Raw genomic sequence first — 26594 nt, 5'->3', positions numbered from 1 at the left:
CATTCACAATTGCCACAAAGAGAATAAAATACCTAGGAATACAACTAACAAGGAACGTAAAGGACCTCTTCAAGGAGAACTACAAGCCACTGCTCAACAAAATAAGAGAGGACACAAACAGATGGAGAAACATTCCATGTTCATGGTTAGGAAGAATCAATATCGTGAAACTGGCCATACTGCCCAAAGTAATTTACAGATTCAACGCTATCCCCATCAAGCTACCAATGACCTTCTTCACAGAACTGGAAAAAACCACATTAAACTTCATATGGAACCAAAAGAGAGCCCACATAGCCAAGTCAATTCTAAGCAAAAAGAACAGAGCGGGAGGCATCACACTACTGGACTTCAAACTATACTACAAGGCTACAGTAATCAAAACAGCATGGTACTGGTACCAAAACAGAGATATAGACCAATGGAACAGAACAGAGGTCTCAGAGGCAACACAACATATCTACAACCATCTGATCTTTGACAAACCAGACAAAAACAAGCAATGGGGAAAGGATTCCCTGTTCAATAAATGGTGTTGGGAAAGCTGGCTAGCCATGTGCAGAAAGCAGAAACTGGACCCCTTCCTGACACCTTACACTAAAATTAACTCCAGATGGATTAAAGACTTAAACATAAGACTTAACACCATAAAAACCCTAGAAGAAAATCTAGGCAAAACCATTCAGGACATAGGCGTAGGCAAGTACTTCATGACCAAAACACCAAAAGCATTGGCAACAAAAGCCAAAATAGACAAATGGGACCTAATCAAACTTCACACCTTCTGCACGGCAAAAGAAACAGTCATTATGGTGAATTGGCAACCAACAGAATGGGAAAAAATTTTTGCAGTTTAGCCATCTGACAAAGGGCTGATACCCAGAATTTGCAAAGAACTAAATCAGATTCACAAGAAAAAAACAAACAAGCCCATTCAAAAGTGGGCAAAGGATATGAACAGATACTTTACAAAAGAAGATGTACATGAGGCCAACAAACATATGAAAAAATGCTCATCATCACTGGTCATCAGAGAAATGCAAATCAAAACTACATTGAGATACCATCTCAGGCCAGTTAGAATAGCGATCATTAAAAAATCTGGAGACAACAGATGCTGGAGAGGATGTGGAGAAATAGGAACACTTTTACACTGTTGGTGGGAGTGTAAATTAGTGCGACCATTGTGGAAGACAGTGTGGCAATTCCTCAAGGATCTAGAAATAGAAATTCCATTTGACCCAGCAACCCCATTACTGGGTATATATCCAAAGGATTACAAATCGTTCTACTATAAGGACACGTGCACACGAATGTTCGCTGCAGCACTGTTTACAATAGCAAAGACCTGGAACCAACTCAAATGCCCATCGATGATAGACTGGACAGGGAAAATGTGGCACATATACACCATGGAATATTATACAGCCATCAAAAATGATGAGTTTGTGTCCTTTGTAGGGACATGGATGAACCTGGAAACCATCATTCTCAGCAAACTGACAGAAGAGCAGAAGATCAAACACCACATGTTCTCACTCATAGGCGGGTATTGAACAATGAGAACACATGGACACAGGGAGGGGAGCACTACACACTGGGGTCAGTTGGGGGGAAATAGGGGAGGGATGGTAGGGGGTGGGGAGTTGGGGAGAGATAGCAAGGGGAGAGATGCCACATGTAGGTGATGGGGAGGAAGGCAGCAAATCACACTGCCACGTGTGTACCTATGCAACAATATTGCATGTTCTTCACATGTACCCCAAAACCTAAAATGCAATAAAATAAATTGGAAAAAAAAAACACTTAGAAAAAGAAAAAAAAAAGGCATATGTTATGCTCTGAATATATGCAGCCTCCCTCACCCTCAATTTATATGTTTAAACCTAATTAACAATGTGATAGTATTAGGAGGTGAAGACATTGGGAAGTGATTAGGTCATGAAGGTGGATCTCTGTAACTGGGATCTGAGCCCTTATAGAAGGGGCCCCACAGAGCTGCCCTGTCCCTTTCATCACTGCGGACACAGCCAAAAGGCACGGCCTGCGACCCAGAAACCAGCCCTCACCAAACCCTGAATCTGCTGGCACTACCTTGCTCTTGGACTTCCCAGCATTCAGAACTGTAAGAAATAAATTTCTGTTGCTTATAAGCTTTGCAGTTGATAACATTTTGTTGTAGCAGCACAAAGAGACAAGTTTTAGAAGTGCCCATTTACTTCGTGGAACATATCCTGAGGAAAGAGACCCAGGCATCTGAGATCAACGTCCCCTTTGACTATCACACTGCATTTGAGTAGAAGAAAAGGCTGACCAAGTGGTGCCTCCTGTTTCACCTTCCTATAGGTAGCAGGCTTTGTCTTGGGGAAACTCTCTTGAAGACACTGTTTTTACTTAAAACAAGATCAAACCCGAAATCTTTTCACACATGAGTCCTAAAACTGTAAATGAGAACCCTTTAGTAGGTGATTCCTGAAGCTGTAAACAGAAACCTTTTCACGTGAGTCCTAAAACTGTAAAGTGAAACCCTTTCATAGGTGTTTCCTGAATCTGTAAACCAAAACCTTTTCACATGTGATTTCTAAGACTGTAAACCCAAGATTCTTCCATGTGTAATATCTAAAGTATAAGCCCGTATAAAGGCGGAACCTTCCTTTGTTAGATGAGCTGAGCTTTGGGGAAATTATCACTCAGGCCCCCAGCCCCGTGTTCAAGAGATCCGTTTCCTGCGGCCGCTCCATTGGCCAGGAAGCGAGTTTCGGCTGACAGACAGAAAAAGTGTCTCAGGCGGTTTGCCTAGCCCTGTGGAGCATCCCTGCAGGGGGACTCCTGCTCGCTGGGGTGATGCATCCTGAGAGCGCTCCCGGGAAGGTACTGTATTTGCCTGGTGGAAAAGCCTCACCGGAGTGGAGCAGGGAGGCCCCGCAGTGTGGATCTACCTAGTGGCCGAACATCGAGAAGGAATGGGTATTTGGAACGTCCGGACCACTGAATATGGTAAGACTGAATCCAGGAAAATAGTCCGCCCCATTTTGGGTGGAAGCATGGCCTGATGACCTATGGGTGAGATTCGGCACTTTTGAACATAGCTCTCTCTCTTTCTGTAACTAACCTTGGAAGATTTTTGCTTATGGTTTTGAATTGGAAGGAGAATGAGTGTATGTGTGTGTTTGTGTAGATGGATCGGACTGGACTCATCAGTAGTGAAAAGTATTGGACCCATTACGAAAACTGCCTCAGGCGGGGATATCCAGGCTCTCATTGTCCCTTGGGAAGGAGGGTGGAGCCTTCCTAGCCAGAAACAGAAGACTGATATTATCACCCAGGCCAGTGCAGGGCTTGTGTGGCTTTGCACCCAACTTGTACACGCAGTTGGGATTATTGCTAGCAGAGGAGAGCTGGTTCACTTAATTGGACTTAAAGAATACTTCCTTAGCATTGGACTGGCCTCAGAGGGTCAAAATCCATTTGCATTTCAATGGGAGAAACCCAGAATCAGGTGTAACCACTCAAATACACCTGGACCCAGCTTCCCAAGGGCTCAGAAACTCCTTCATCACCCTTGGGGAGGCATCTGGCTGTGACCACCCCCAAGAAGCTTCTTGCTTGCATGCTGCCCCATATGCTGATGACTTTTTATTGGGACACCCCACAGCCGTCAGGTGCACAAACAAATGCCTTACTTCGGCACCTGGAGGACTGTGGGTATAAAGTGTCTAAAAGGAAAGCCCAGATTTGCCAAAAAGCAAATGCAATATCTGAGGCTCACCATCCGAAAGGGGGAATGCACCCTAGAAGCAGAGAGGAAGCAAGCTGCTTGCAAAGTGACAGAGCCTGAGACTAAAAGCAGGTGAGAGAGCTCCTGGGAGCCGTGGGTTTTGTAAATTGTGGATTTCCAAACTTTGCAGTCCTGGCCAAACCCCCATACAAAGTGACAAAGGGGAAGGGGAGAAGACAGACACCCTTTAAACGAGGCAGAAGCTAAAAGCGAAACTTCTGCCAGCCCTGGCTTTAGGGCTAGCCAATTTAACACAGCCTTTTCATGCTGTCAAAAAAAAAAAAAAGAAAAGAAATGGCAATTAAAGATTCTAGCCTCAACCCTGGGAAGAATTTAAATATCAAAGCACCCCACACAGTGGTGACTCTAATGAATACCAAAAGACCTCATTGGTAGGCCTGCCAAATACCAGGGCCTGCTATGTGCAGCGGTTGTACAAGCCATACATGAGACCACTCAATTAGGTCAAGAGTCACTTGCAAAGATGTTGGGCCGGTACTTTTACATCTCACACTTACCAGCCTTGACCAAAACTGTGGCACAGCGATGCATTACATGTCGGCAACACAACGTGAGGCAGGGTCCAAGTATTCCCCTGGAATTCAAGCTTATGGAGCAGCTCCGTTTGAAGATCTCCAGGTAGACTTTACTGAAATGCCCAAGTGTGGGGGACATAAGTATTTGTTGGTCCTGGTGTGCGCATACTCCAGGTGGGTAGAAGCCTTTAAAGGTCCATGAAGTAACCCGTGTGCTGCTTCGAGATCCTATCCCTAGGTCTAGACTGCCACTGCACATCGGATCAGACAACGGACCAGCATTTGTGGCGGATTTAGTCCAGAAAACAGCAACAGCCTCGGGTATCACCTGGAAACTGCACGCTGCCTACCGACCTCAGAGTTCCGGAAAAGTGGAAAGAATGAACCGGACCATCAAAAACAGCTTAAGGAAAGTGTCAGGAAACAAGATTAAAGTGGGTGCAGGCACTTCCCTTGGGGTTATTCAAAATTAGAGGCACCCCTTTAGGAAAAACAGGAGATTCCCCTATGAAGGCTTATTGGACCCCTCCCCTACTCCAGGCACTCCCGGGAACTCCTGGGGAGTGGAGAGAGATAGAGCTAATCACCAGCTCTAGGGAGAATCGCTCAGGATACTTCAACCTGAATAAACAACAAATGTCCTGTAGCCTTTTTCTCCCCAGTTCACGCTTTCTCATTAGGTTGATCACCTGTGGATAAAGGACGGGAGTACAGCCCCTCTTAAGCCACAATGGAAAGGACCTCAGACCTGATCCTAACCACTCCCACAGCCGTGAAGGTAGAGGGAATCCCAGCCTGAATCCACCACAGCTGTGTAAAAACCAGCAGCAGCTGAAACTTGGAGCAAGGCAAGGACTGCAGAATCGCCTTAAAAAGGCCAACAAGCCTTGCTCCAGCCACATTCAAGAAGCTGGCTGGTCCACGCACGGCCAAAGCATGACGAAATTCATCATGGGACTTGTTCTTCTTAATAACTAAATCAGACATTAACTGATTTTGAAGAATGCTCAACGTGTCCACCAGGTTACAAAGGTAGGGCGAAATGTCACTGCCATTCTTTTGTTTTACTGTTGTTATGAGTGCACAGGGACACAAAAGGGAATCTGTTTATATAATGGCACTCAGTATAAGGTGTGTAATCCAGGAGACGGGCAGGGGGCTGTGTCACAGGCATCATTAGGCCCTCTTTCTTCCTATTATCTGTTAAGACAAGTGGGCTGTTAGGGTATTCAGTCTACTCCGCTAGGGAGAAAAGAGACCTAAAAATAGGAGATTGGACAGATGATGAGTGGCCACTGGAGAGAATTATTGAGTATTAGGGGCCGGCCACATGGTGGAGGATGGCTCATGGGGATACCGGACCCCTGTTTACACGCTCAACCAGATCATCCGGTTACAGGCTGTTTTGAAAATACTTAGGAATGAAATGGGCAAAGCTCTGTCCCTCTTGGCCTGACAAGAAACTCAAATGAGAAATGCAATTTATGAGAACCAGCTGGCCCTAGGTTATCTGCTAGCAGCTGTAGGGGGAGTCTGTGGAAAATTCAAACCAAGTGCTGCCGGCACGTAAGGGGCCAGGGTCATGCAGTTAAGAATATAACCAAACTGGCACAAGTGCCTGTGAAGGTATGACATAAATTCAACCCTAAGTCCCTGTTTAAAGTTGGTCCTCAGCCTTGGGAGGTTTAAAAACCCTTATCATCAGTGTAATAAAAACAGTCGGTGTTTACTATTCCCCTGCTTCCCCCTTGTTCCTCTAAATGGCTAAGAAAGCCTTCACTGCTGTAATAAGACCAGAAAAATCACATCACAAGTATATCATATAAATCATTAATCAGTCTCTCCAGAGGATCTGGAAAGGGAGAATAAGAGTGAGACCTCTCACTAGTATTATACAGTGGTGAGGGTCTCAAAGTGGGGGGTGAGGAAGGAGACCCAGGCATGAGATCAGCTTCCCCTTTGACTATGCTGACTGACTGGCACCTCCTGGCAGGCTTGGCCTTGGGGAAACTCTCCGGAAGACACTGTTTTTACTCAAAAAAAGATCAAACCCGAAACCTTTTCACATGTGAGTCCTAAAACTGTAAACTGCAACCCTTTCATAGGTGATTCCTGAAGCTGTAAACCGAAACCCTTTTCATATGTGATTTTTAAGACTGTAAACCCAAGATTCTTCCACGTGTAATATCTAAAGTATAAGCCTATATAAAGGCGGAACCTTCCTTTGTTAGATGAGCTGAGCTTTGGACAAATTATCGCTCAGACCCCCAGGCCACATAAACTACTTCCTTCTGATCCGTTTCCTTAACAACGTGATGGTATTAGGAGGTGAAGACATTGGGAAGTGATTAGGTCATGAAGGTGGATCTCTGTGACTGGGATCTGAGCCCTTATAGAAGAGGCCCCACAGAGCTGCCCTGTCCCTTTCATCACTGCGGACACAGCCAAAAGGCACGGTCTATGACCCAGAAACCAGCCCTCACCAAACCCTGAATCTGCTGGCACTACCTTGCTCTTGGACTTCCCAGCATTCAGAACTGTAAGAAATAAATTTCTGTTGCTTATAAGCTTTGCAGTTGATAATATTTGGTTGTAGCAGCACAGAGAGACAAGTTTTAGAAGTGCCCCTTCACTCCGTGGAACATATCCATGTGAAAGCATTTTGCAATATTTCATAAGAAGGAAAGCTCCACATAAAACTATGTTACAAAATTTTAAAATGCTTGTGAAAGTTGTCATGGGCACTAATTTTCCTTTGAACTTTTTGCAAATTTCTCATACGTCTGTGTTAGTGAACTAGAGTAATACAGTATGTGATTCCATGTTACAGTTTTGATTTTTATAATTTAAGTAAATATATTTCTACTCCACTAGATGGTGCTAATACTCTATCATGGCAACACCATCTCCGGCCCCTTTCCCACAAAGGAAAACTTTAATTACAAACGGATATGTGTGTTTTTCACTTTCAAAATTCAGATCCACTTCATGATGTTCAGGTTAATTTAAAAACAGAATAAGTTAAGTAATCCACCCACACACAAAAAGCTTTAGCCCTCTCACTTCCTGGTGAGAAGTAAATGCTTTCCCTTCTGGTTATTATTATATTTCCAGATGATACATTTGTGCCTCTAATTCTTGATTTCCAAATTCAATCAATTGCTTTTAATAATCATATGTAGAAAACAAGGATACATCTCCTCCACACAATCTTCCTACCAGCTTCTCACAATATTTACTCTGTGACTACATATTTATTATATAAAAAGAATTCTCATATTGATTACCTTTTTTCTTAAAATAGTACTTAAAATTCTGGTGTTTTTTCCATCAATGTTAAATGGCATCTTTTAATTCTGCTTATAAGAAAAAGGTATGATCACACCTGTTCTATCTTCCCTTGTTCCTACCACCATCTTCAAATCTTAATTCAGATCATCGTCCGTCACCTTGGTCATGAAACTGCCTGCCAACTAGTCTCCAATCCTCCACTCTCCTGTTCTTTCAGCCTATTCACAGAAGGACAGGTGATTCTTGTAGATCTGGTCATGTCATTCCTGGGATTAAAATTCTTCTATGACCTCGGTTTTTACTTATCAGGCATCGCTAACTCCTTCCCTTGGCTTGGGAACCCCTTTCCTGGCTCTTACCACTTTCTCTGATCTCATCATGTTAAATCTCCCATATATTCACTGTGCAAAGCCACCCTGATTTATTTGTTTATATTTTGTTGAGCATTTCAAACTCTTTTTTTCTCTTAGATCCTTTACACAGGTTGTTTCCTCCTGTTAGAACGATTTTGCTACAGATTTCTTATGACTGGCTTTGTGTCGTCTTTCAGGCCTCTGCTCAGATGTCCTGTCCTCAAAGTGATGCACTCATTCTAGTGCCCAAACCAGCCCACCTGATGTCTCCACATACTACCATCCCCATCTCTGTTTTCTCTGACGTCCCACTTTACCTCCTTCGCGACATTTAGTTCGCAATTCTATAGCAATCTTTGTTCACTAGGTTTTCATCTATCCCACGCCATCAACATGTAAGCTCCCCCAAATTGAGGAACAATGTTTTTCATAGTTGGTAGAAGAATTCATTAATGTCTAGGTCTTCTCACTTAAAATACACTTTCCTGTCCTTTTCGTTCTAATCCTTATTATAGGGACTATTACTGGGGTAGGAGGTGGGACTTGGACACTGGACCAAATTGAGGATTATCCAAAACAGCTCTTAGTGTAAGACACACCCACCACTGTGCTATGTCAGCTTTCCATTACCATGACAAGACCCAGAACTAACGGGCCCTTTCCACAGTAATAACCCAACATCCTGGAAGCCTCATCCTAGCAATTTCAGCAATAACCACCTCTTAATTTGCATATAATTTAAAGTGCATATAAATATGAGTGCAGAACTGCCTCTGAGCTGCTACAGTGGGCACTGTGCTTATGGGTAGCCCTGCCCAGCAAGGAGCAGCACCTCTGCTGCTGCTGTAAACTGCCACTTCAATAAAAATTGCTGTTGAACACCACTGGCTAACCCGTGAATTTTTTTCTGGGCAAAGCCAAGAACTCTCCCAGGCTGAGACCCAGTTTAGGGGCTTGCCTGTCCCACATCATTATCAACTCATACCATAGCAAAAATATTTACTGCACTGAGATATATTAATAATTAGGTATACCTTGTGACATGACTTTTATTTACCTGAATTGACTAACAATTGAATATTTAAGCTCAGTTAAACCACCTTCGCAAAGACTCCCAGTCAGACAATGAACAGTTATTTTGACCCAAGCAGTCAAACTCTCAGCATGTATATACAACAACCACATTTGCTTGACTTTAAGTGGCAATTCTTAAAGGAAATAGGGCAGAGGATTATTAAATAGAAAGCATACAAATATTTTCAAAGGCACAGAAACATTTTTTGAGACATGATTTATCTTAAAACTTTTTTTTAAATAGCCATCTGATTTTTCACATTCTATAGATTAATGAGTAGACTAAGCCGTGATATCTAAGTATTTGAGTTTAAACACTGAATACTTCATCTTACATTTACAGTCATTTAGTTGCCAGTGAATTTTATTTTAAAAACACTACATTGGTGAAACTTTTATTCATTTGGCTTTATTTTACCATTTAGAATTATTTTTAGTCTGGATGCAGTGGGTCGTGCCTGTAACGCCAGCATTTTGGCATGCCAAGTCAAGAGGGTCAATAGACCCCAGGAGTTTAAGACCGGCCTGGGCAATATGGTAAAACCCTGTCTCTACAAAAAAATTTAAAAATTAGCTGGATAAGGTGGCTGTAACCCTGCTACTTGGGGTGGGAACTGCTTGATCTCAGGAGGTCGAGGCTGCAGTGAGCCATGATTGCACCACTGCATTCCAGCCTGGGTGACAAAGTGAGCCCCAGTCCCAAAAAATTAAGAATAATACTAAACAAAATCAATTTTTCTTTAGCCCATGAATTAGGAGTGTGAATATGTTTAACTACTGGACAAGAATAGGAAAGTTTTTGCTATAATTTGAGGGAAATAGTTATATAATTTTGTTCAAAGCTAAAAATCCATGATACTTAATATTTTAATCATCTTAATTTACCTAATTTTTTCACTTTCAAATTTTAAGAGGACATTACTGACATACAAACACCAACTTATTATTGATATACAAACATACAACTAATTATTTATTTTCAATGGCAATATGTCTTTTAACTGTTACTTGCAAAGTGTTTTTATTCAAATAAAATAATTCATTATAAAATTACATATTTGGGAAAACCTTAATCAAATTTGTGCCAGATAATTTTGGTAGACTAAAGTTGGTCTCTTTGTATATTTATTCTATTTTCCTAGAATTATTTTGTGGGAAAAAAACAGGAGATTTACTTTAAATAGCCTATTTCTAAACTTAGTCGATATCAGAATATATTATAAAGCAAAAGTACAAAATCAATTTGAAAAAAAAAGGAAATGAACAAAATAGAAATAGCAAAAATAGATATTTTGCATTAAATTTCCTTCTTCTCACTGATGTATATTAATATTATTTATACAATCATCTTTTGGTATGTGCAGGAGTTATGTATTCCAGGACTCTCACATATGCCAAAATCTGCACATACTCAAATTCTACAGTTGGCTCTGTAGAAAACACATGTACAAAAAGTCAGTTTTTCCTAAGTATAAGTTTTGCAACCCACCAACACTATATTTTTGACCCTGGTTTAGTTGAAAAAAATTCACATAGTAAGTGGACCCCTGAAGTTTAAGCCCATATTGGTTAAGGGTTAATTCTATATGCATATACATTATATAATCCAATAAGCTTTTCAAAATAAGAAATGTTCAAATTATTTTATAAATAACATGAGAATAACTAAAGATCATTTCAGAAGTTATATATCACACACACACACACACACACATACGCACACACACACACCTATGTAAAGAGAGGAAATAAACTCTAGAAAAAGCAAATAGAGATTATATCATATTTAATAGGCATTTGAGAAAGAAAAAGAAAAAACATTAGCTGGGTGTGGGAGGCTGAGGCAGGAGGATTGCTTGAGCCCAGGTGGAGGAAGGTGCAGGGAACTGTGATTGCACCACTGCACTCCAGCCTCAGGCAACAACGCAAGATTCCGGTCTCAATGACAACAATAACAAATTAACAGTGAAAAGAGAAAAAAGAAAACTCCAGGATCATAAAAAGCAAATGGGAGAACAGACTATGAAGTTAGGTAGAATAACAAATATGTCATAAGTAGAGATGAAACAAGATACTATCAGAACACGGGTTGAAATTCCACAACTTTCTTGAAATGTGTAGCATTTGAATAGCTAATTCCTAATGCCAGTTGGTGTTCCAGTCACACAAAGGGAGCCACAGGGAGACCCCTTGTGACCCCGAAATGAGGACCCCGAAAATAGGGGAAAAAATACAACACATATTGTACCGAGTATTACTAAGTAGCACTTGTGGAAGTTGAAGTGATGGAAAAAATGAACGAGCGAAAGAACAGATGAGTAAAAACGAAAATATCTGGAAGCCTTTCCATTGTATCTGCGGATTACAGACAGCCTGTAGAAAAGGCATCGTAGACAAAATATGCGAAGACAAGGTGATAACTGTCTAATGCACTTAAAGCTCTGCTGCAAGAACCCAGGAAACATTAACATTTGTAATTCCATTGTACATCTGACCTCTGTGTCCTAAGCTTAAATTTATGTTATGGTTCAGAAGTTTCTGAAAGAAAATTTCTATAATCACTTTTCTATCTACTGCATTTCCAGTTAACAAGGTTTAGGAAAAACGTGGCTAAGTTAAAATGCAGAAGAAATAAATGTGTTCTGCCAGATCTTTTTTTCTTTCCGTTTTATTGTTTCATTTTTTGATGTTCAGCTACTTTACTTCCTCTGAGCTATCTTTTTATGTCTCCTTATAATTTTAAGCTGAAATGCAACACTTTTTTGTCAATTACGTCATCCCCTTTCCATGTACTATGTTTTGTGAAGAAATGGGTAAAGTACACATTAGTTAATTGAGCACAGGATAGATTGGGTGGCAGAATCTCAAAGGCCTAAACATGTGGGGGATGGTGTCTGCGGGGAGGAGGAGGCATAACTGGGAAGAATGAAAAGAGGCAAAAGAATAAACAATTGGGGATTAAGCAAGTAAAAGTGGATCAGTGTAGACTGGCTCAGATCTTAGAAACCAAAGGCCACACATTTACTAATCTGCTTTTATATTTGGGAACTTACTTCTACCTAAGAATAATTTTAGTTAGCAATACTTAGATATTTCATTTTTAGTTTAAATTATATGTAGGCAAAAGAGTAGCATATGCATTCCCAGGATATGCCTAAATTTAAAATAAGCAAAGCTTGCCTTGGCAGACGTCTCATGCTCGTGCCATTTCTGTGGGCATTTTCTTTTTCTCTACCCCTTCTCTTACAGACCCACTATACCACTTCGGTCAGCAGATCTGTCCTACCTGGGAATACCTCACCTTCCAGAATCACTTGGTCCTATTCTTACCCTCGTCAACATCCATTTCTACCCTTTCCTGCCCACTGAGCTTGTTTCAGGGAAGTTTTCAGATTACAATAATTCGAAGTAAATTATGAATAATAATAAATTTGACTCTCCTAAAGTAGGTATTCAGTGTATTTGTCATTCTGTGTAAATGACGGATTGGTTAAATTTATGGTGATAATTTCAATATGTAAAGTATTTTAGGAGGAGATGACATATTGAAGACAATTGGGCCATTGCACAACTTTAAATCACACCATGTAGGTAACTACCCATACTACGACTTCTGAAAATGTAGGGGCTTGGGGGAAGAAGGGGAAATTCTTATTTATCACACTGAGATTCAAACATAAAATTTAGGATTTTAAAATATTATTCTCCTTTCTCTGATTATAATGGAATCCTTCAGTCTTTGATCTATAACGTCTTTTGGGAACTGAAATTACGTTTTTGCCCTCTAAATCTCCAGGATTAGAAAGCATGTCTGCCTAACAACACAGCCAGTATTTACTTGAACATGTTTCAGTAGAGTTTTAATTTATTCACTTTAATCATCTTGGAATTTCTGGGCTGTGGCCTAATTTCACACAGGATACAATTGTTAGACCCTAAATCTAAACAAATCTGCTTGGTCATAATATATTGAAAAGCTTGGTAATAATATATTTCAAAAAAGTGAAATTAGGTGGTACGATTGAGAAACTGCTATTTGAAACTTTGTCCTGTAAATATGACCCAATTCTCAGTAGCTTGGGGTGACTCCCTGAGCTACAGACTGTTACAACAAGGAGGCAATTAACATTCCTATACAATTGGGAATGTGACCGTACACAATGCACTGCATTATAAAGGTACTGTGTAGACCCAAATATATTTTTTTTAAATAGAAAGCTGAAATTATAAATTACTCCTGCTGACTATAATTTTATTTTTTTATTTTTATTTTTGAGATGGAGTTTCGCTCTTGGTGCCCTGGCTGGAGTGCAATGGCGCCACCTCAGCTGCCTGCAACCTCTGTCTCCTGGGTTCAAGTGATTCTCCGCCTCAGCCTACCGAGTAGCTGGAATTACATACATGCACCAGCATGCCCAGCTAATTTTGTATTTCTAGTAGAGACGGGGTTGCTCCATGTTGGTCAGGCTGGTCTCAAACTCCCAACCACAGATGATCTGCCCAATTTGGCCTCCCAAAGGGAATGTTCACTTTTAGCAGGGCAGAAGTAATGCTAAAATATGTGCAGTTGAGTAAAGCAGATTGTGATAGTATTCAAACTGTCTTTTCTCAATTTAGTATTCAGTGTTCAATATGGGAAATATAAACAGGAGCAAATATTGAAGTATATGTGAGTATTTTTCATGATCAAGGCTACTCTGTTAAGTCAAAGTTTGTTAGATATGGTAGATTAATAGAATTGATGGACATCTCAAACTAGTTTAGTGTTAGTACTTGGGAAACAAGGAATAAAACGGGAATTTGATATCCACTGAAATTTTATATACTTTTTCTCAATTTACTTTTGCATTACATGTGCTTTTATGAAAATTGTGAGGCTGGCCTAAGCATTGCTTTAAATACTAAAGTTGTGCTTTATCTTCTAGGAAATAATCAGATTTATTTCATTTTCACCATGAAATATCTAGTGCTTATGTTCAATTCACCAGTAGAAACTGATATCACATTTAAACACACATTGATGAATAATAAAATTCAAGTGAAACAACCCAGCAATAATCAATTATGCAAATAAGTTTAAATCACTACTGTTTAATTATCAAATATAATTCGATGTACTCTATTTTAAAATTTCAAATTCAACTTTTTAGTAACTTAAACTGTTTATTAAACTCGCCATTGATTCTTGATTTTAAAGATTAGAAATAAAACAAATCTCCTTCATATGACAAATAATTTCTATGTAAAATCTGAGCAAACAGTATGTACATATGAAATATTGAAAACATTCCCTTAAACTTGTAAGAAAATACATAAACATTTACACAAAGAAACAGAAAACATTCCTTTAAATTTGTAAGAAAATACATAAACATTTACACAAAGAAACAGTATGTACATATGAAATATTGAAAACATTCCCTTAAATTTGGTAAGAAAATACATAAACATTTACACAAAGAAACAGAAAAAGATGTCTGTGATGATTGGTAACGTTAACATTGTTCTGGAACTGTTTGCAAATACAAAAATGTTTCATTTTAAAATACTAATTGTAATATTTGTATGTACAAGGAAATGATTGTCTTCTTCATTTAAAAGTGGGTACATAAAAAGTTTACAAGCCAAATAACAAGCAATAAAATTAGAAAATAGAACTGAATGAAAGTTCAATCTTTCACAAGGTATTAAACATATTTGAATGTTTTTTTAATTACTGAAGGATAAACTATAAAAGCATATCTTTATTTTTGGAAGACTTAAACAGAGAGACTTTGTGTACTTGCTAATTTTCTTCAGTTCCTAGAGGCTATGTATAGTGACTCAATCAAAATTTTTTGACTAAGTGAAAAGTTTTTGGAAATTATGAAAAGTATGTAATTTATTTCGTTTAAAAATGTTGATCAAATATCTTTCACATAACTGGTTACCTATCACAAACTAGGAAAACAAACCTCCAAAAGTAAGTTTTTTAATCTGTCAAGAAGCAATGATATATTTAAATTTTATTATCAATCTAGAAATTATCTTGCTGATGTCAGAAAAAAACTCCACTCGTGTTCACTATACCAAAAGACTGCTCTTCAAGAAAATCTGATATACAGCTACAGGAAAAAATGCCTATTGAACAACTTAACTGTTACAAATATTATATATTCAATTGTGTTTTAAATGTATATAATATTTTATTCTGATAATACAAGTAATGCTTGTTTATCAGACTTCTAAAGTTATGGCAATCACAGTTGTAAGTCATAAATGAATTTTTCTTTAGAAAGAGTAAAAATCATATCTGAAATAAATCTAATCATTGTGATTTGATAGCTTTTATTGACTATATATTCACAGCCTTCATATGATTCATTTTGGTTATACTTCTAAGCAAAAAAAAAAGTTATGTTTTATGATAATTACAAGGGACATGATTATTACACATTATAGTTTTTCAGAAACAATTGTTTAAATATTTTCTTAAATTTTATGTTAAATAAAATTAACATAAATATTCAGATATACCATTCAAATAAGATACTTACATTTTTTAAACTTAACAACGTCAAAAGCCACTCAATTGTTAAGCTACACAATACGTAAGCACATTTTCTAAATCAAGTTTTATTACTACTGTGAAAAGCATCATTAGCAAATGTTTCATAATACAGTTTTAGGAAAAGAGCTCTTGTCTTTTAATCTTACCTTCTGCTACACAAACAGCCCATAGCATAAGGCAAATAATCTTTGCTGGAAGTCTCATTTTTTTGGTCTTTTACGAGAACATTTACCAGCTAACTCTGTTCACAACGTCCAGTTCTCCTCTTCCAAGAATTGTGATTAGTGCAGGAAAGAACTTGCTGCAAAAGGAAGTTGAAACTAGATGCTCCGCCTATCAGAAACTTTTGCAGAGTAAACAAAAAAATCAACCACAAGCCCAGCAATCCCGGAGGTTGAACCTGATTCTCACTGCACTCCCACTGAATGTTAATGCTGTGACCTGCTCTTGGACTGTTTCTTATTAAGCTTGGAAAATGTTCATGTTTTTAGTGTGTGCAAAGCAGCAGTTGGTGACACCCTCTAGATTTCATAAACCCTTCAATTATTCAGGTCTATTATGTATAAATCTCAGAACAGAAAATAAGAGACACTTTAAAATAAATCACTTATTAAACTTTGGTTTAGGCAATGTTTTCACAATCAGCACCTAGACAATGTGCACAAACTTTGCCCAGGAATGAAGTGCTGGATGATTTGGAGCTCCTGCTTTTCTAGCAATTCATGAAATTAGTTTTCTAAATGCTTTTTATATATGTGTATGAAGCAACGGGCTCGCTTTCATTTGACCTAAATAGGTTTAATAATCCATAAATCAACAAATTGGAATGCTGATTTTTAAAAATTTGAAGTATAATGTGTATAAGGAAAACATAAATAAATCACATACTGAATATTGAGAAGGTAAGATACCTATGAAACCCCCACCACGGTCAAAACACTGAACATTATTATTTTCCAGAAAACCCCTGTACTACCTTTTGGTCAATACTCCTCTCAAGCCTCTCCCACACCCCCACACACAGAGATCATGATTCTGATCTGCAAGAACATGGAATGTATTTGTCTGGCTTTTGTATTTTGTACAATGAAGAAGAAGCAATTTACTCTTATGTTTAGAGCTTTTCACTAAAAATTATGTTTGGACCATTCAAACACATTGTTAGATGAAGTTATAGATGGTTGATTCCTACTATGATGAAACATTCCATTTTTTGAATATTTCACATTTTGTTTGTCTGTGTGCCTGTTAGGGAGCATTTGAGCAGATTTTAGTTTGGAGCTGATTATGAATAGTGCTGCTATGAGCATGATGTTATGTGCTGTTTGGTAAACACAATCCACATTTCTGGTAAGTGCACACTTGGGAGTGAAACATTAGGATGTAACTTACATTAGGTGTAATGGATAAAATTAGACAATTCTCCAAATGGATTATAACACTTGACATTTCTATCAGCAGTGTCCAAGTTTCTCCACACCCTCAGAGATACTTGTTAATTTTAATCTTCATAATTTTAGCCTTTCTGGTAACACAAAGCAATAATTCTCTGTGGTTATAATATGAATTTTTTTGATAACTAATTGAAATATGAGAGATCCCAGATTTCCCTTGCAGGACATGTGGCAGGGGCGCAACTCACCTGTTAGGTTGCCCTGCGGCTCAAACCCCTCACTGGAGGGGGAGCACACAGATGGGCAGGTGCCAGAACTGGGGTGAGTGCTTTCTGGCTCTGGTGTCTGCGATTCCCAAAGCCCAAGTGGGCGTGTGTTACAGTGTGCACCTTTAGCTTTGTCATCTGCAGATGGTTTGTGTGTTAATCAGCTCAATGGACCCTCTTCCTTATTGCATGGCTGGGGGACAGTATAACAGCCTTCTGTATCCCGAGCTCTTGCACAGTGTCCCAAAAGAATCAGATCACTTGGGGGCTCGAGGAAGGAGGGCAAGGTTTTATTGAGTGGTGGAGGGGGCTGTCAGCAAGATGGAGTGGGAAGGTGGCCTTTGCCCTGAGTCGGGCCTCCCAGTGGCTGGACTCTTCTCTAACTGTCCCTGGCCGAACTCCCCTCATAGATCAGATGTCCCTCCTCTCTTCTCTGCTGCATCATTCGGCCTTTGCTGGTCTGCTGGCCTCCTCATCTCATTTGCAGGTCTGTTCTGGAGCTTGGAGTTTCGGGTTTATATGGGGGCAGAACAGGAGGGCATGCTGGGCCAAAAGGCAGCTTTATGGGTGTGAAATGCCTGTCCTCATTTAGGGCCACATTTGCCGGTGGACCACCCTCTTCTACCCACAATTTCCCTGTCTCCTGTCCATATCATCTTGCAGTTGAGAAACTTTCCTGTGGTGATTGGTGATTTAGATATCCTCTTTGGTGAAGGTTCTATTCAGATCTTTTGCATCTTTTTTCCTTATTGTCTGTCTTTGACTTATTGCATTACAGGAATTGTTTATAAATATTTATATATTCTAGATATGAAAATATTCTTATAATATGTATTATAAATACCTTCTTCCAGCCTGTGGGTTTTCTTTCCATTCAGTATTACATGTCCTTTATAATAATAAACAAAATTCCTTAATTTTAGAATAGAGCAAATTTTCAAATTTTTTTCTGTGATTAGTGCATTACGTGTCTTATTTAATGAAATCTTGCCTAATCCTAGAACACAATGCTTTTCTTCTAAAATAATTATTTTATCTTTCACATTTAAGACCTTCAGAACAACTAAAATTGTCTTTTGTGTATAGTATAGCAAAAAGCTCCAGATGCATTTTAAAAATAGATATATCCAATTGTTATAGCATTATTTAATGAGAGTATCATTCTTTCCTCTGTATTGACATGCTTTTACCTTTGTCATAAATCAGGTACTGGATATAAGTTTATATCGCCAAGCTGTTCTTGAATGTAATAGTCTATTTATTTTTAAAACTTTTCTAAATGGCAAATTTCTGGGAAATTTGGCTTTCTAGTTATATTTTAAATTGATTTCTTGTTTAATTTCACTGTGGTCAGAAGACATATTCTAAATAATTATACTGTTTTAAAATTTGATGACTATTTCTTTATTCAAAATTCTACCTATATCAGCAAGTCAAGTTTGTAATTCCTTTGTTAAAATATTTTATATTTTTACTATGTTTTTGCCTGATTTTTTTTATCAGATATTGAAAGGGTGTATTACATCTCCCATTATAAATGTGGTTTTCTGTATTTCTCTGTTTAATGTTGTCAATCTTTATATATTGTAGGGCTATGATTATGCTTACATACGTATTTAGAATTGTGATATCCTCCTCTTGCATTGGTCATTTTCTCATATTAAATGGCTCACCTTAACTCTAATTTTGCTTCCAGTGTGAATTTTACATTTTATTTTATTTTCATTCGTTTATTAAAAAGATAAGGGTTGAAGAGTTAGGCTTTTTTGTTCTGAGAAAATAAGAAACAAAATAGCATATATATGTTAATAATCAAGCAAATATGAATTCTGAACTATGATTCTGAAGTTTAATTTGATTTAACTGGTAACACATATGTTGACATAATAGATCATTTAAATTTCTTTATTCCTTCCTTAGTTTTATCTATTTGAGTATGAATTCAAATATCTTACCTGGGCTTAAATTTCCAATAGCAGTTTCTATTCTAATAGCAATATTAACACTTAGAGAGTGTTTCAGAAACTTATCAAGATTAATATTATTGAGTGTTAATTATATGCCAGCCACAGACCTAAGCACATTTATTCAATACTTAAAGCAACACAGTGAAATAGGAGACTATTACTCTTTCAAATAGATAGATGACTGAACTGAGCCACATTTAAGCAACTCCCTTAAGGTCACAAGACATGCTAGTGCCAATGGGCTCATTCCTAGAATTTTACTTTGAACGTGCACAAGTCTGCTTCTCAAATGGTTTGCTTCCTATGCTATTAAATTAACATAAGTTTAACTGTCAATAACTCTTTTATGTATTTAAAAATATGGTAAAATATTTGCATTTGTATTCTAGGGTACGCTTCGCATTTATTTATTTCACAATTATACATATACTGTAAAGGTATTGAATGTACACACACACATACACATATTTATATGTTTATGGATAATTTAAAGTACATGCAGAAATAATTTTACTATACAAATCTTTACCTAATTTGCAATTGTTGAATATAAAATGCAAATCTACTGTCCAGGTAGAAATAATGTTCTGGAATTAATTTCAACAAATACCTTTCAGATGTACTATTTTTACTATTTTTTCTCTGTTCTACTTGTTTTCAAAGACTGATGGCTAAGACATCAATTGAGTGTTTTTGTTTCCTTTCTTTACATCAATATTTTTTAAAACTAAAAAGTTTTTTACAAAGAAATTTAGAAGAATATAAGAAAATTACCAACATATTATTCCTTAAAATCATAAAATTATTATATCATATTAGATTACCATTAGCAAGTACCGATAGCAAATAGTTAACTATTAATACTTAGATTAAACCTGAAAAGGATCCAATTTATTTTCAATATTCATGTTGGGCACATTCTCAGCAAATATATACTATGTATATGTAGCACATTGAACTTGGTAAAATTTAGAAGAGTAGAGACGTAAATTTCTATTAGAGAAAAATCTCATATTTTAAAAATTAGAAATAGGTAATATCTATGCTAAGTAACAAATGACTGCTATGATTAAAATTTTCCAAGGAAGTTTACAAGAAAGAGAAATTACTGAGCACTGGGCTTGATCAGGGATTGTTTTAAGAATACTTGGATGTTACACTGTAGTTTAAGACAAGAGTACAATTGAGCAGAAACTGTGAAGAATAGGGAAGTGTAGGGTCTAATCTAGAATTAATGAGAAGATTCATGCTGGATCAGTGGTTTTGCACAAGGAAACTGTGGAGGAAGTAAAAGGAGCTTTGAATGAGGAATGGTTTGAATTCCAGATCAAAAACTTGTGAATTATTTTACAGGCAATAAAGAATCTTTGATAGATCTAATTGAGGAAGAAACATAGGTAATGCATTATTTAAGTAAAGGTGCTTTGGCAGGTGTATTAAAATGGATGAAGGAAAACGGACTCAGAGGAATGGATACAAATTAAATAAATTACTGAATGAATTCATAATACAACAACTATGCAGCATCCCAATGTAAAGAAAAAGTGTAAAAACTAATAATTATAATCAGAGCTTAATTTTTCTATGAAGCTAATGAAGTTTAAGCTTCAGAGCTCCTAATTTGAACAGAAACCATCAAGGACCTGAGAGGGCCCTTAGTAATGTTTCTTCATGGTCATGTATTTTTGTAAAAAATTGAAGAGAATTAATCTCTTAATTGCAAAAGAATGAACCGCTGTCTTTTTTTTTTTTTTTTTTTTTTTGAGACGGAGTCTCGCTCTTGTCACCCAGGCTGGAGTGCAATGGCACGATCTTGGCTCACCGCAACCTCCGCCTCCTGGGTTCAGGCAATTCTCCTGCCTCAGCCTCCTGAGTAGCTGGGATTACAGGCACACACCACCATGCCCAGCTGATTTTTTTTTGTATTTTTAGTAGAGACGGGGTTTCACCATGTTGACCAGGATGGTCTCGATCTCTTGACCTCGTGATCCACCCGCCTCGGCCTCCCAAAGTGCTGGGATTACAGGCTTGAGCCACCGCGCCCGGCTAACTGCTGTCTCTCTTATTCTATGCTGACTGCCCATTCATTGCATTTCCACTGAGTCAGTTGACATTACAGTGTCAGGCATTTGAACGATGCAACAAAAAGTTACATGTAATATGCTATTAGTTTGAGATTTATTTGGTATATTTTACAGTCACAATTAAATATAATTTGATAACTGGTGATCCTCCACATATAAGAATGACTTCCAGGAATGCTCCTACCACCCCATGCCAAATCAATTGGCATCGTAACACAAAAATTCAGAGTCTGAAGACAGGACATATGAATATGCCCAACACCAGAAGTCTGTGGGTATTGAAGGAGAAACAAGGTTGAAAAGTATGGAGACTGTCATCAGCTGTGGAAAATTTTAAGTGGATGATTCCTTTCTCATTGATTCTTCTCCTAGTAAGAATGAAAACTTGCTAAACTCGTTCACAATATATTGATATCAATAATGATACCATAAAACTAATATTTCAACTCAAACAACACTTAATATTAATCATATCATTAGAACTTTTAATATCCTGAAACCTTGAAGATTCTTATATCAGAGAAATTTGACAGTATTTTTCCAAAATTTGACAACAATCTTAAAAATGTATACACATAAGTGGTGAACTTGAAATGACTTCAAATATTTCCACATTAGTAATAAATTTAAATCAAACATACTAAAAGAAAGACTGAATTGTTTTTTCTATTTTATCTACACTGAAAATATTATAAAATTGTGTCATATGAAGAAAAAATCAAAAAAGTATTCAACCAAAATGTGAAAATTTAAGGTGTCAGACACTGTATCACACAATTAATATACATGTTATATTATGTGTTTCCATAATATCTCATTGTGGTTTTAATTTGCATTTCCCTAATAATTATTGATGTTGAGCATTTTTTCATGAACCTGCTAGTTATTTGTATATTTTCTTTTGTGAAATGTCTACTCAGGTCCTTTGCCCATTTTTAAATTATGTTATTTCTTTCTTGCTATTATTTTGAGTTCCTTATATATTTTGGACATTAATCGTTTTTGTATGTGGCTTACAAATGTTTTCTCCCATTCAAATGCTTTTTCTTCATTCCATTATTTGATTCTGTAGATGTACAGAAGCTCTTTAGTTTGATGAAATCCCATTTGTCTGTTTTTGCTTTGGGGGCCTGTGCTTTCAGAGTGACAAAAAAAAAAAATCATTGCAATATTAAGGAGCTTTTAGACCATTTCTTCTAGTAGCTTTACTGTTTTATATTTGTCTTTAATCCACTATGAGTTGATTTTTGTATCTGCTGTAAGATAAAGACCCAATTTAATCCTTCTGCTAATGGATATCCAATTCTCCCAACACTATTTGTTGAAGAATCTGTCTTTTCCTCATTGTGTGTTCTTAGCACCTTTATTGAAAGGCAATTGGCTGTAAATGCATGGGTTTATTTCTGGGCTTTCTATGTTGTTTCATTGATATATGTTTGTTTTTATGCCAGCACCATGCTGTTTTGATTATAATAGTGGATTAATAAATTTTGAAATCAAGGAGCGTGATGCCTTCAGCTTCATTTTTTTCCATTCAAAATTGTTTTGATTATTTGGGAAATTCTGTGGTTCCATATAAATGACTATGGGCTTGTCATATATGGTGTTTTTTGTGTTGAGATGTTGAGATACATTTCTTCTATACTTAATTGGTAGAAATTTTTATCATGAAAGGATATTGAATTTTGTCAAATGCTTTTTCTGTATTTATTGAGATGATCATCTGGTTTTTGTCCTTCATTCTGTTATATTGGTATATCATATGTACTGATTTGCATATAATGCACCATCCTTGCATTTCAGTGATAAATCCCACTTGATCATGGTGGATGATTCTTTCAATGTGTTGTTGAATTCAGTTTGCTAATATATTGTTGAGTTTTTGTACCAATATGATCAGAGATACTGGCCTGTAATTTTCATTTCTTGTAGTGTCTTTGTCTGGTTTTGGAATCAAGATAATATTGACTTCATAGAATAGATTTAGAAGTACTTCTTCCACTTCAATTCTTTTAAAAAGTTTGAGAAAGATTGACGTTAGTTCTTGTAAGTTTCAGAGAATTTAGCTGTAAAACCATCTAGTTTTTGGCTTTTCTTTCATGGGAGACGTTATTATTGATTCCGTCTTTTTACTTGCTATTGATTTATTCAGATTTTTATTATTTAGTGATTCAGCCTTGATAGGTTATATATGTCTAGGTTCTATATGGATATGTCTTGATATGTTTTATGTGTATGTATGTAGAAATTTATACGTTTCTTCTAGGTTAACCAATTTTTTGGTGTATGATTGTTTATAGTTGTCTCACAACTTTTTATTTCTGTGGTATCAATTGTTATGTCTCCTCTTTCATTTCTGATTTTATTTATTTGACTCTTCTTTTTAATGTAGCTAAAAATTATTCTTTTTAAAAATCAACTCTTTTTATTGACTTTTATCCTACTGTCTATTTTTTCTGCTCTCTTCTTTGTTCTGCTGTTTGAACTTTGTTCTTCTCTCAGTTCCTTAAATTTTACATAGTTTATTTAGATTTTTTTTAATATAGATATTTGTTGTTATACATTTTCTAGGTAGAAATTTCCACTTAGAAGTTTTTTGCTGCATCCCATGAGTTTTGCAATGTAGTTTTTTATTGTTGTTTATCTCGTACTCTTAATTTTTCTTTTGATTTCTTCTTTGAAACAATCATTGTTGAAGAGCATGGTGATTTTCATATATTTGTAAATTTTTCATGATCTCCCTTGTTATTGATGTCTAGTTTCATGTTACTGTGATTGGGAAAGATTGTTATGATTTCAATTCCCTTAAAATTCCTGAGTTATTTTGTGGCCTAACATACAATCTATCCTGGAGAAAGTCCCATGTGCGTTTGAAAAGAATGTGCATTCTGTTGCTGTTGGATGGAATGTTTGGTGTATATCTGTTGGGTCTATTTGGTCTAAAGTATATAAGTCAAGTCTATTTAATTTTTTACTGATTTTCTGTCTAGATGATCTGTTCATAGTTGAAAATGGGGTTTTGAAGTCCTTTGCTATGTTTGTGTTTCATTCTATCTTTCCCTTCAGATTGCTTAACCGTTTTCCTGTTTGACCCAAGAATACTGCTAGATGGTGGTACTTGTGACTGCAGCATTTACCAAAGATGACTTTGCATTGAAGTAGCTTGCTTTTATTATTATTTTCTCTATGATATCAACTTTGTATTCTTTGTAGTATATCAAATTGGCTCTAGTATATCAACATTGTTCTAGTATATCAACTTATAGCATTCTGGTTTCAGTAGTGGTATTTCCGTTTACCAAATGTAGTAATTTTGATCACTGAAAATGTCAAATCCTAGAAAATACAGCATTCCTACATGTGATGTTAACATAGTTCTTGAACAGATGTTGGCTGAAGATTCATTTGATTAATCTTACATTTCTGAAATAGATGATTCTGATAATTCAGACAATTCTGATGTCAGTTCTGTTTAGAAATAACTCCAAGAAGTTTTGCTATTTTATTTTCACATTGAAAAATCAGTCAGATTTGCTGCAGCCTCAAAGAGTTTGTTTATGTAAAATTAAATGAGTGTTGGCAGCAAGTTTTACTTTTTGTTCTAAATGGGAAAAGAGTTAACAATTGCTTTTATATAAATGTATTTAGGTGCTCTGATGTTGGGTGCATATAAATTTACAATTGTTATATTATTTTGATGAACTGATAACTTTATCATTACACAATGACCTTCTTTGTTTCTTTATGCAGTTTATTACTTAACGTCTGTTTTGTCTGATATAAGTGTAGCTACCTTTGCCCTCTGTTGGTTTTCATTTTGCATGGAATATCCTTTTCTACCCTAGCACTCTCTGTGTGTCTCTAAAGGTGAATTGAGTTTCTTGTTAACAGAATATATACTTAGATCTTGTTACTGTTTTAAAAAAAAATTCATCCTGCTACTCTTGATCTTTTCATTACAGAAGTTAATTCACTTACATTTAAGACAATTATTGATAAGTAGGGACTTGCTACTGCCACGCTGTAATTTGTTTTCTGGTTTTCTTATACAGCCTTTGTTTCTGTCCTCCTCTCACTGTCTTTCTTTGTGGTTTAATTGTTTTCTGTAGTGGTATTCTTTTAATCTTTTATTTATTTTATTTTTTGCATCAACTATAGGTTCCTGCCTTATGGTTAGTTACAATGAGGCATACATAAAACGTCTTAAACATTTAAATCAATTTAACATTTTGAATCACTTCATCAGTCTCACTAGTTATATTTCTAATACTCACTAGCCACATGTGGATAGTGGCTATTAAGTTGCACAGCTCAACTACAGAGCATTTTCATCATCACAGGAATTTTTATAAGCTAGTGCTAAGTGATATGGTAATCCAAATTAGATCCCCATTATGCTCAGAAAAAAGATGAAAAGGAAATGAGTATTTTCCATAGGATGATCTCGATATATATTCAAAGAAACAGGATATGAAACATCATAAATTATTAATTATAAAACTACTAGTTACATCTGATTGGTAAACCAATTTATTTATTTGTTATTTTTTTTTTTTTTGGAAGATGGAGTCTCACCCTCTTGCCCAGGCTGGAGTGCAGTGGCACCATCTTGGCTCACTGCAACCTCTACCTCCTGGGTTCCAGTAATTCTCCTGCCTCAGTCTCCCCAGTACCTGGGATTATAGGCATACACCACCATGCCTAAATGATTGTTTTGTATTTTTTAATAGAGACAGGGTTTCACTACATTGCCCAGGCTGGTCTCCAATGCCTGAGCTCAGACAATCCACCCACCTCAGCCTCCCAGATTGCTGGGATTACAGGCGTGAGCCACCGTGCCCAGCCAATTTATTTTTAATACTCACAAATATAAGTGTTATAATTCACATGTGAAGTTTCTGTCATCTATTACTCACTCTATGTTTTTATTTTTTCAGTCATCATGGTTTGGGCTTTTCTGCCTGTACCCTCACACAACTATGAGCACTTAGAAAGCACAGCTAGTACAAATTAAAGCACAACACAAATTAAAGTTACAAAAAAGAAGAGAAGAAATGTGCAGAGTCCATTATCCTTTCTCTAATTAATTCAAACCATGATTGGCTGGTCATCTTCTTTCTCTTTTCCTGATTTGAAGTCAAATTTTCCTCCCCTTATTGACTCAGGCGTGTATTGATCACTTTCTCTCCCAATAAAAGAATTTAAACATCTGAAAAATGTCCTTGTTATATCTCCTCTTTAATCGCATGAAAAAAAAATAATGCCCCAGTACCCTTATATACTTATATGCATAGCCTAAGA

At 36.7% G+C, this 26594-nt stretch overlaps 1 protein-coding gene across 1 annotated transcript in view; it reads right to left on the bottom strand.

Annotated features, from left to right (window-relative positions):
* The window catches only part of CFH (complement factor H), a 92871-nt gene extending 76742 nt beyond the window's left edge, over positions 1-16129 (bottom strand). The window contains exon 1 of the mRNA XM_032262884.1: positions 15729-16129. Coding sequence (XP_032118775.1) covers positions 15729-15786 — 58 coding nt within the window. The 5' untranslated portion in view covers positions 15787-16129. The remainder of the gene's footprint in view (positions 1-15728) is intronic.
* Positions 16130-26594: the final 10465 nt, after the last annotated feature.

Source organism: Sapajus apella, unplaced genomic scaffold, assembly GCF_009761245.1.
Source record: "Sapajus apella isolate SASKATOON/1434 unplaced genomic scaffold, GSC_monkey_1.0 scaffold132, whole genome shotgun sequence".
Classification (NCBI taxonomy): domain Eukaryota; kingdom Metazoa; phylum Chordata; class Mammalia; order Primates; family Cebidae; genus Sapajus; species Sapajus apella.
This window is presented reverse-complemented; position numbering and strand designations above follow the sequence as displayed.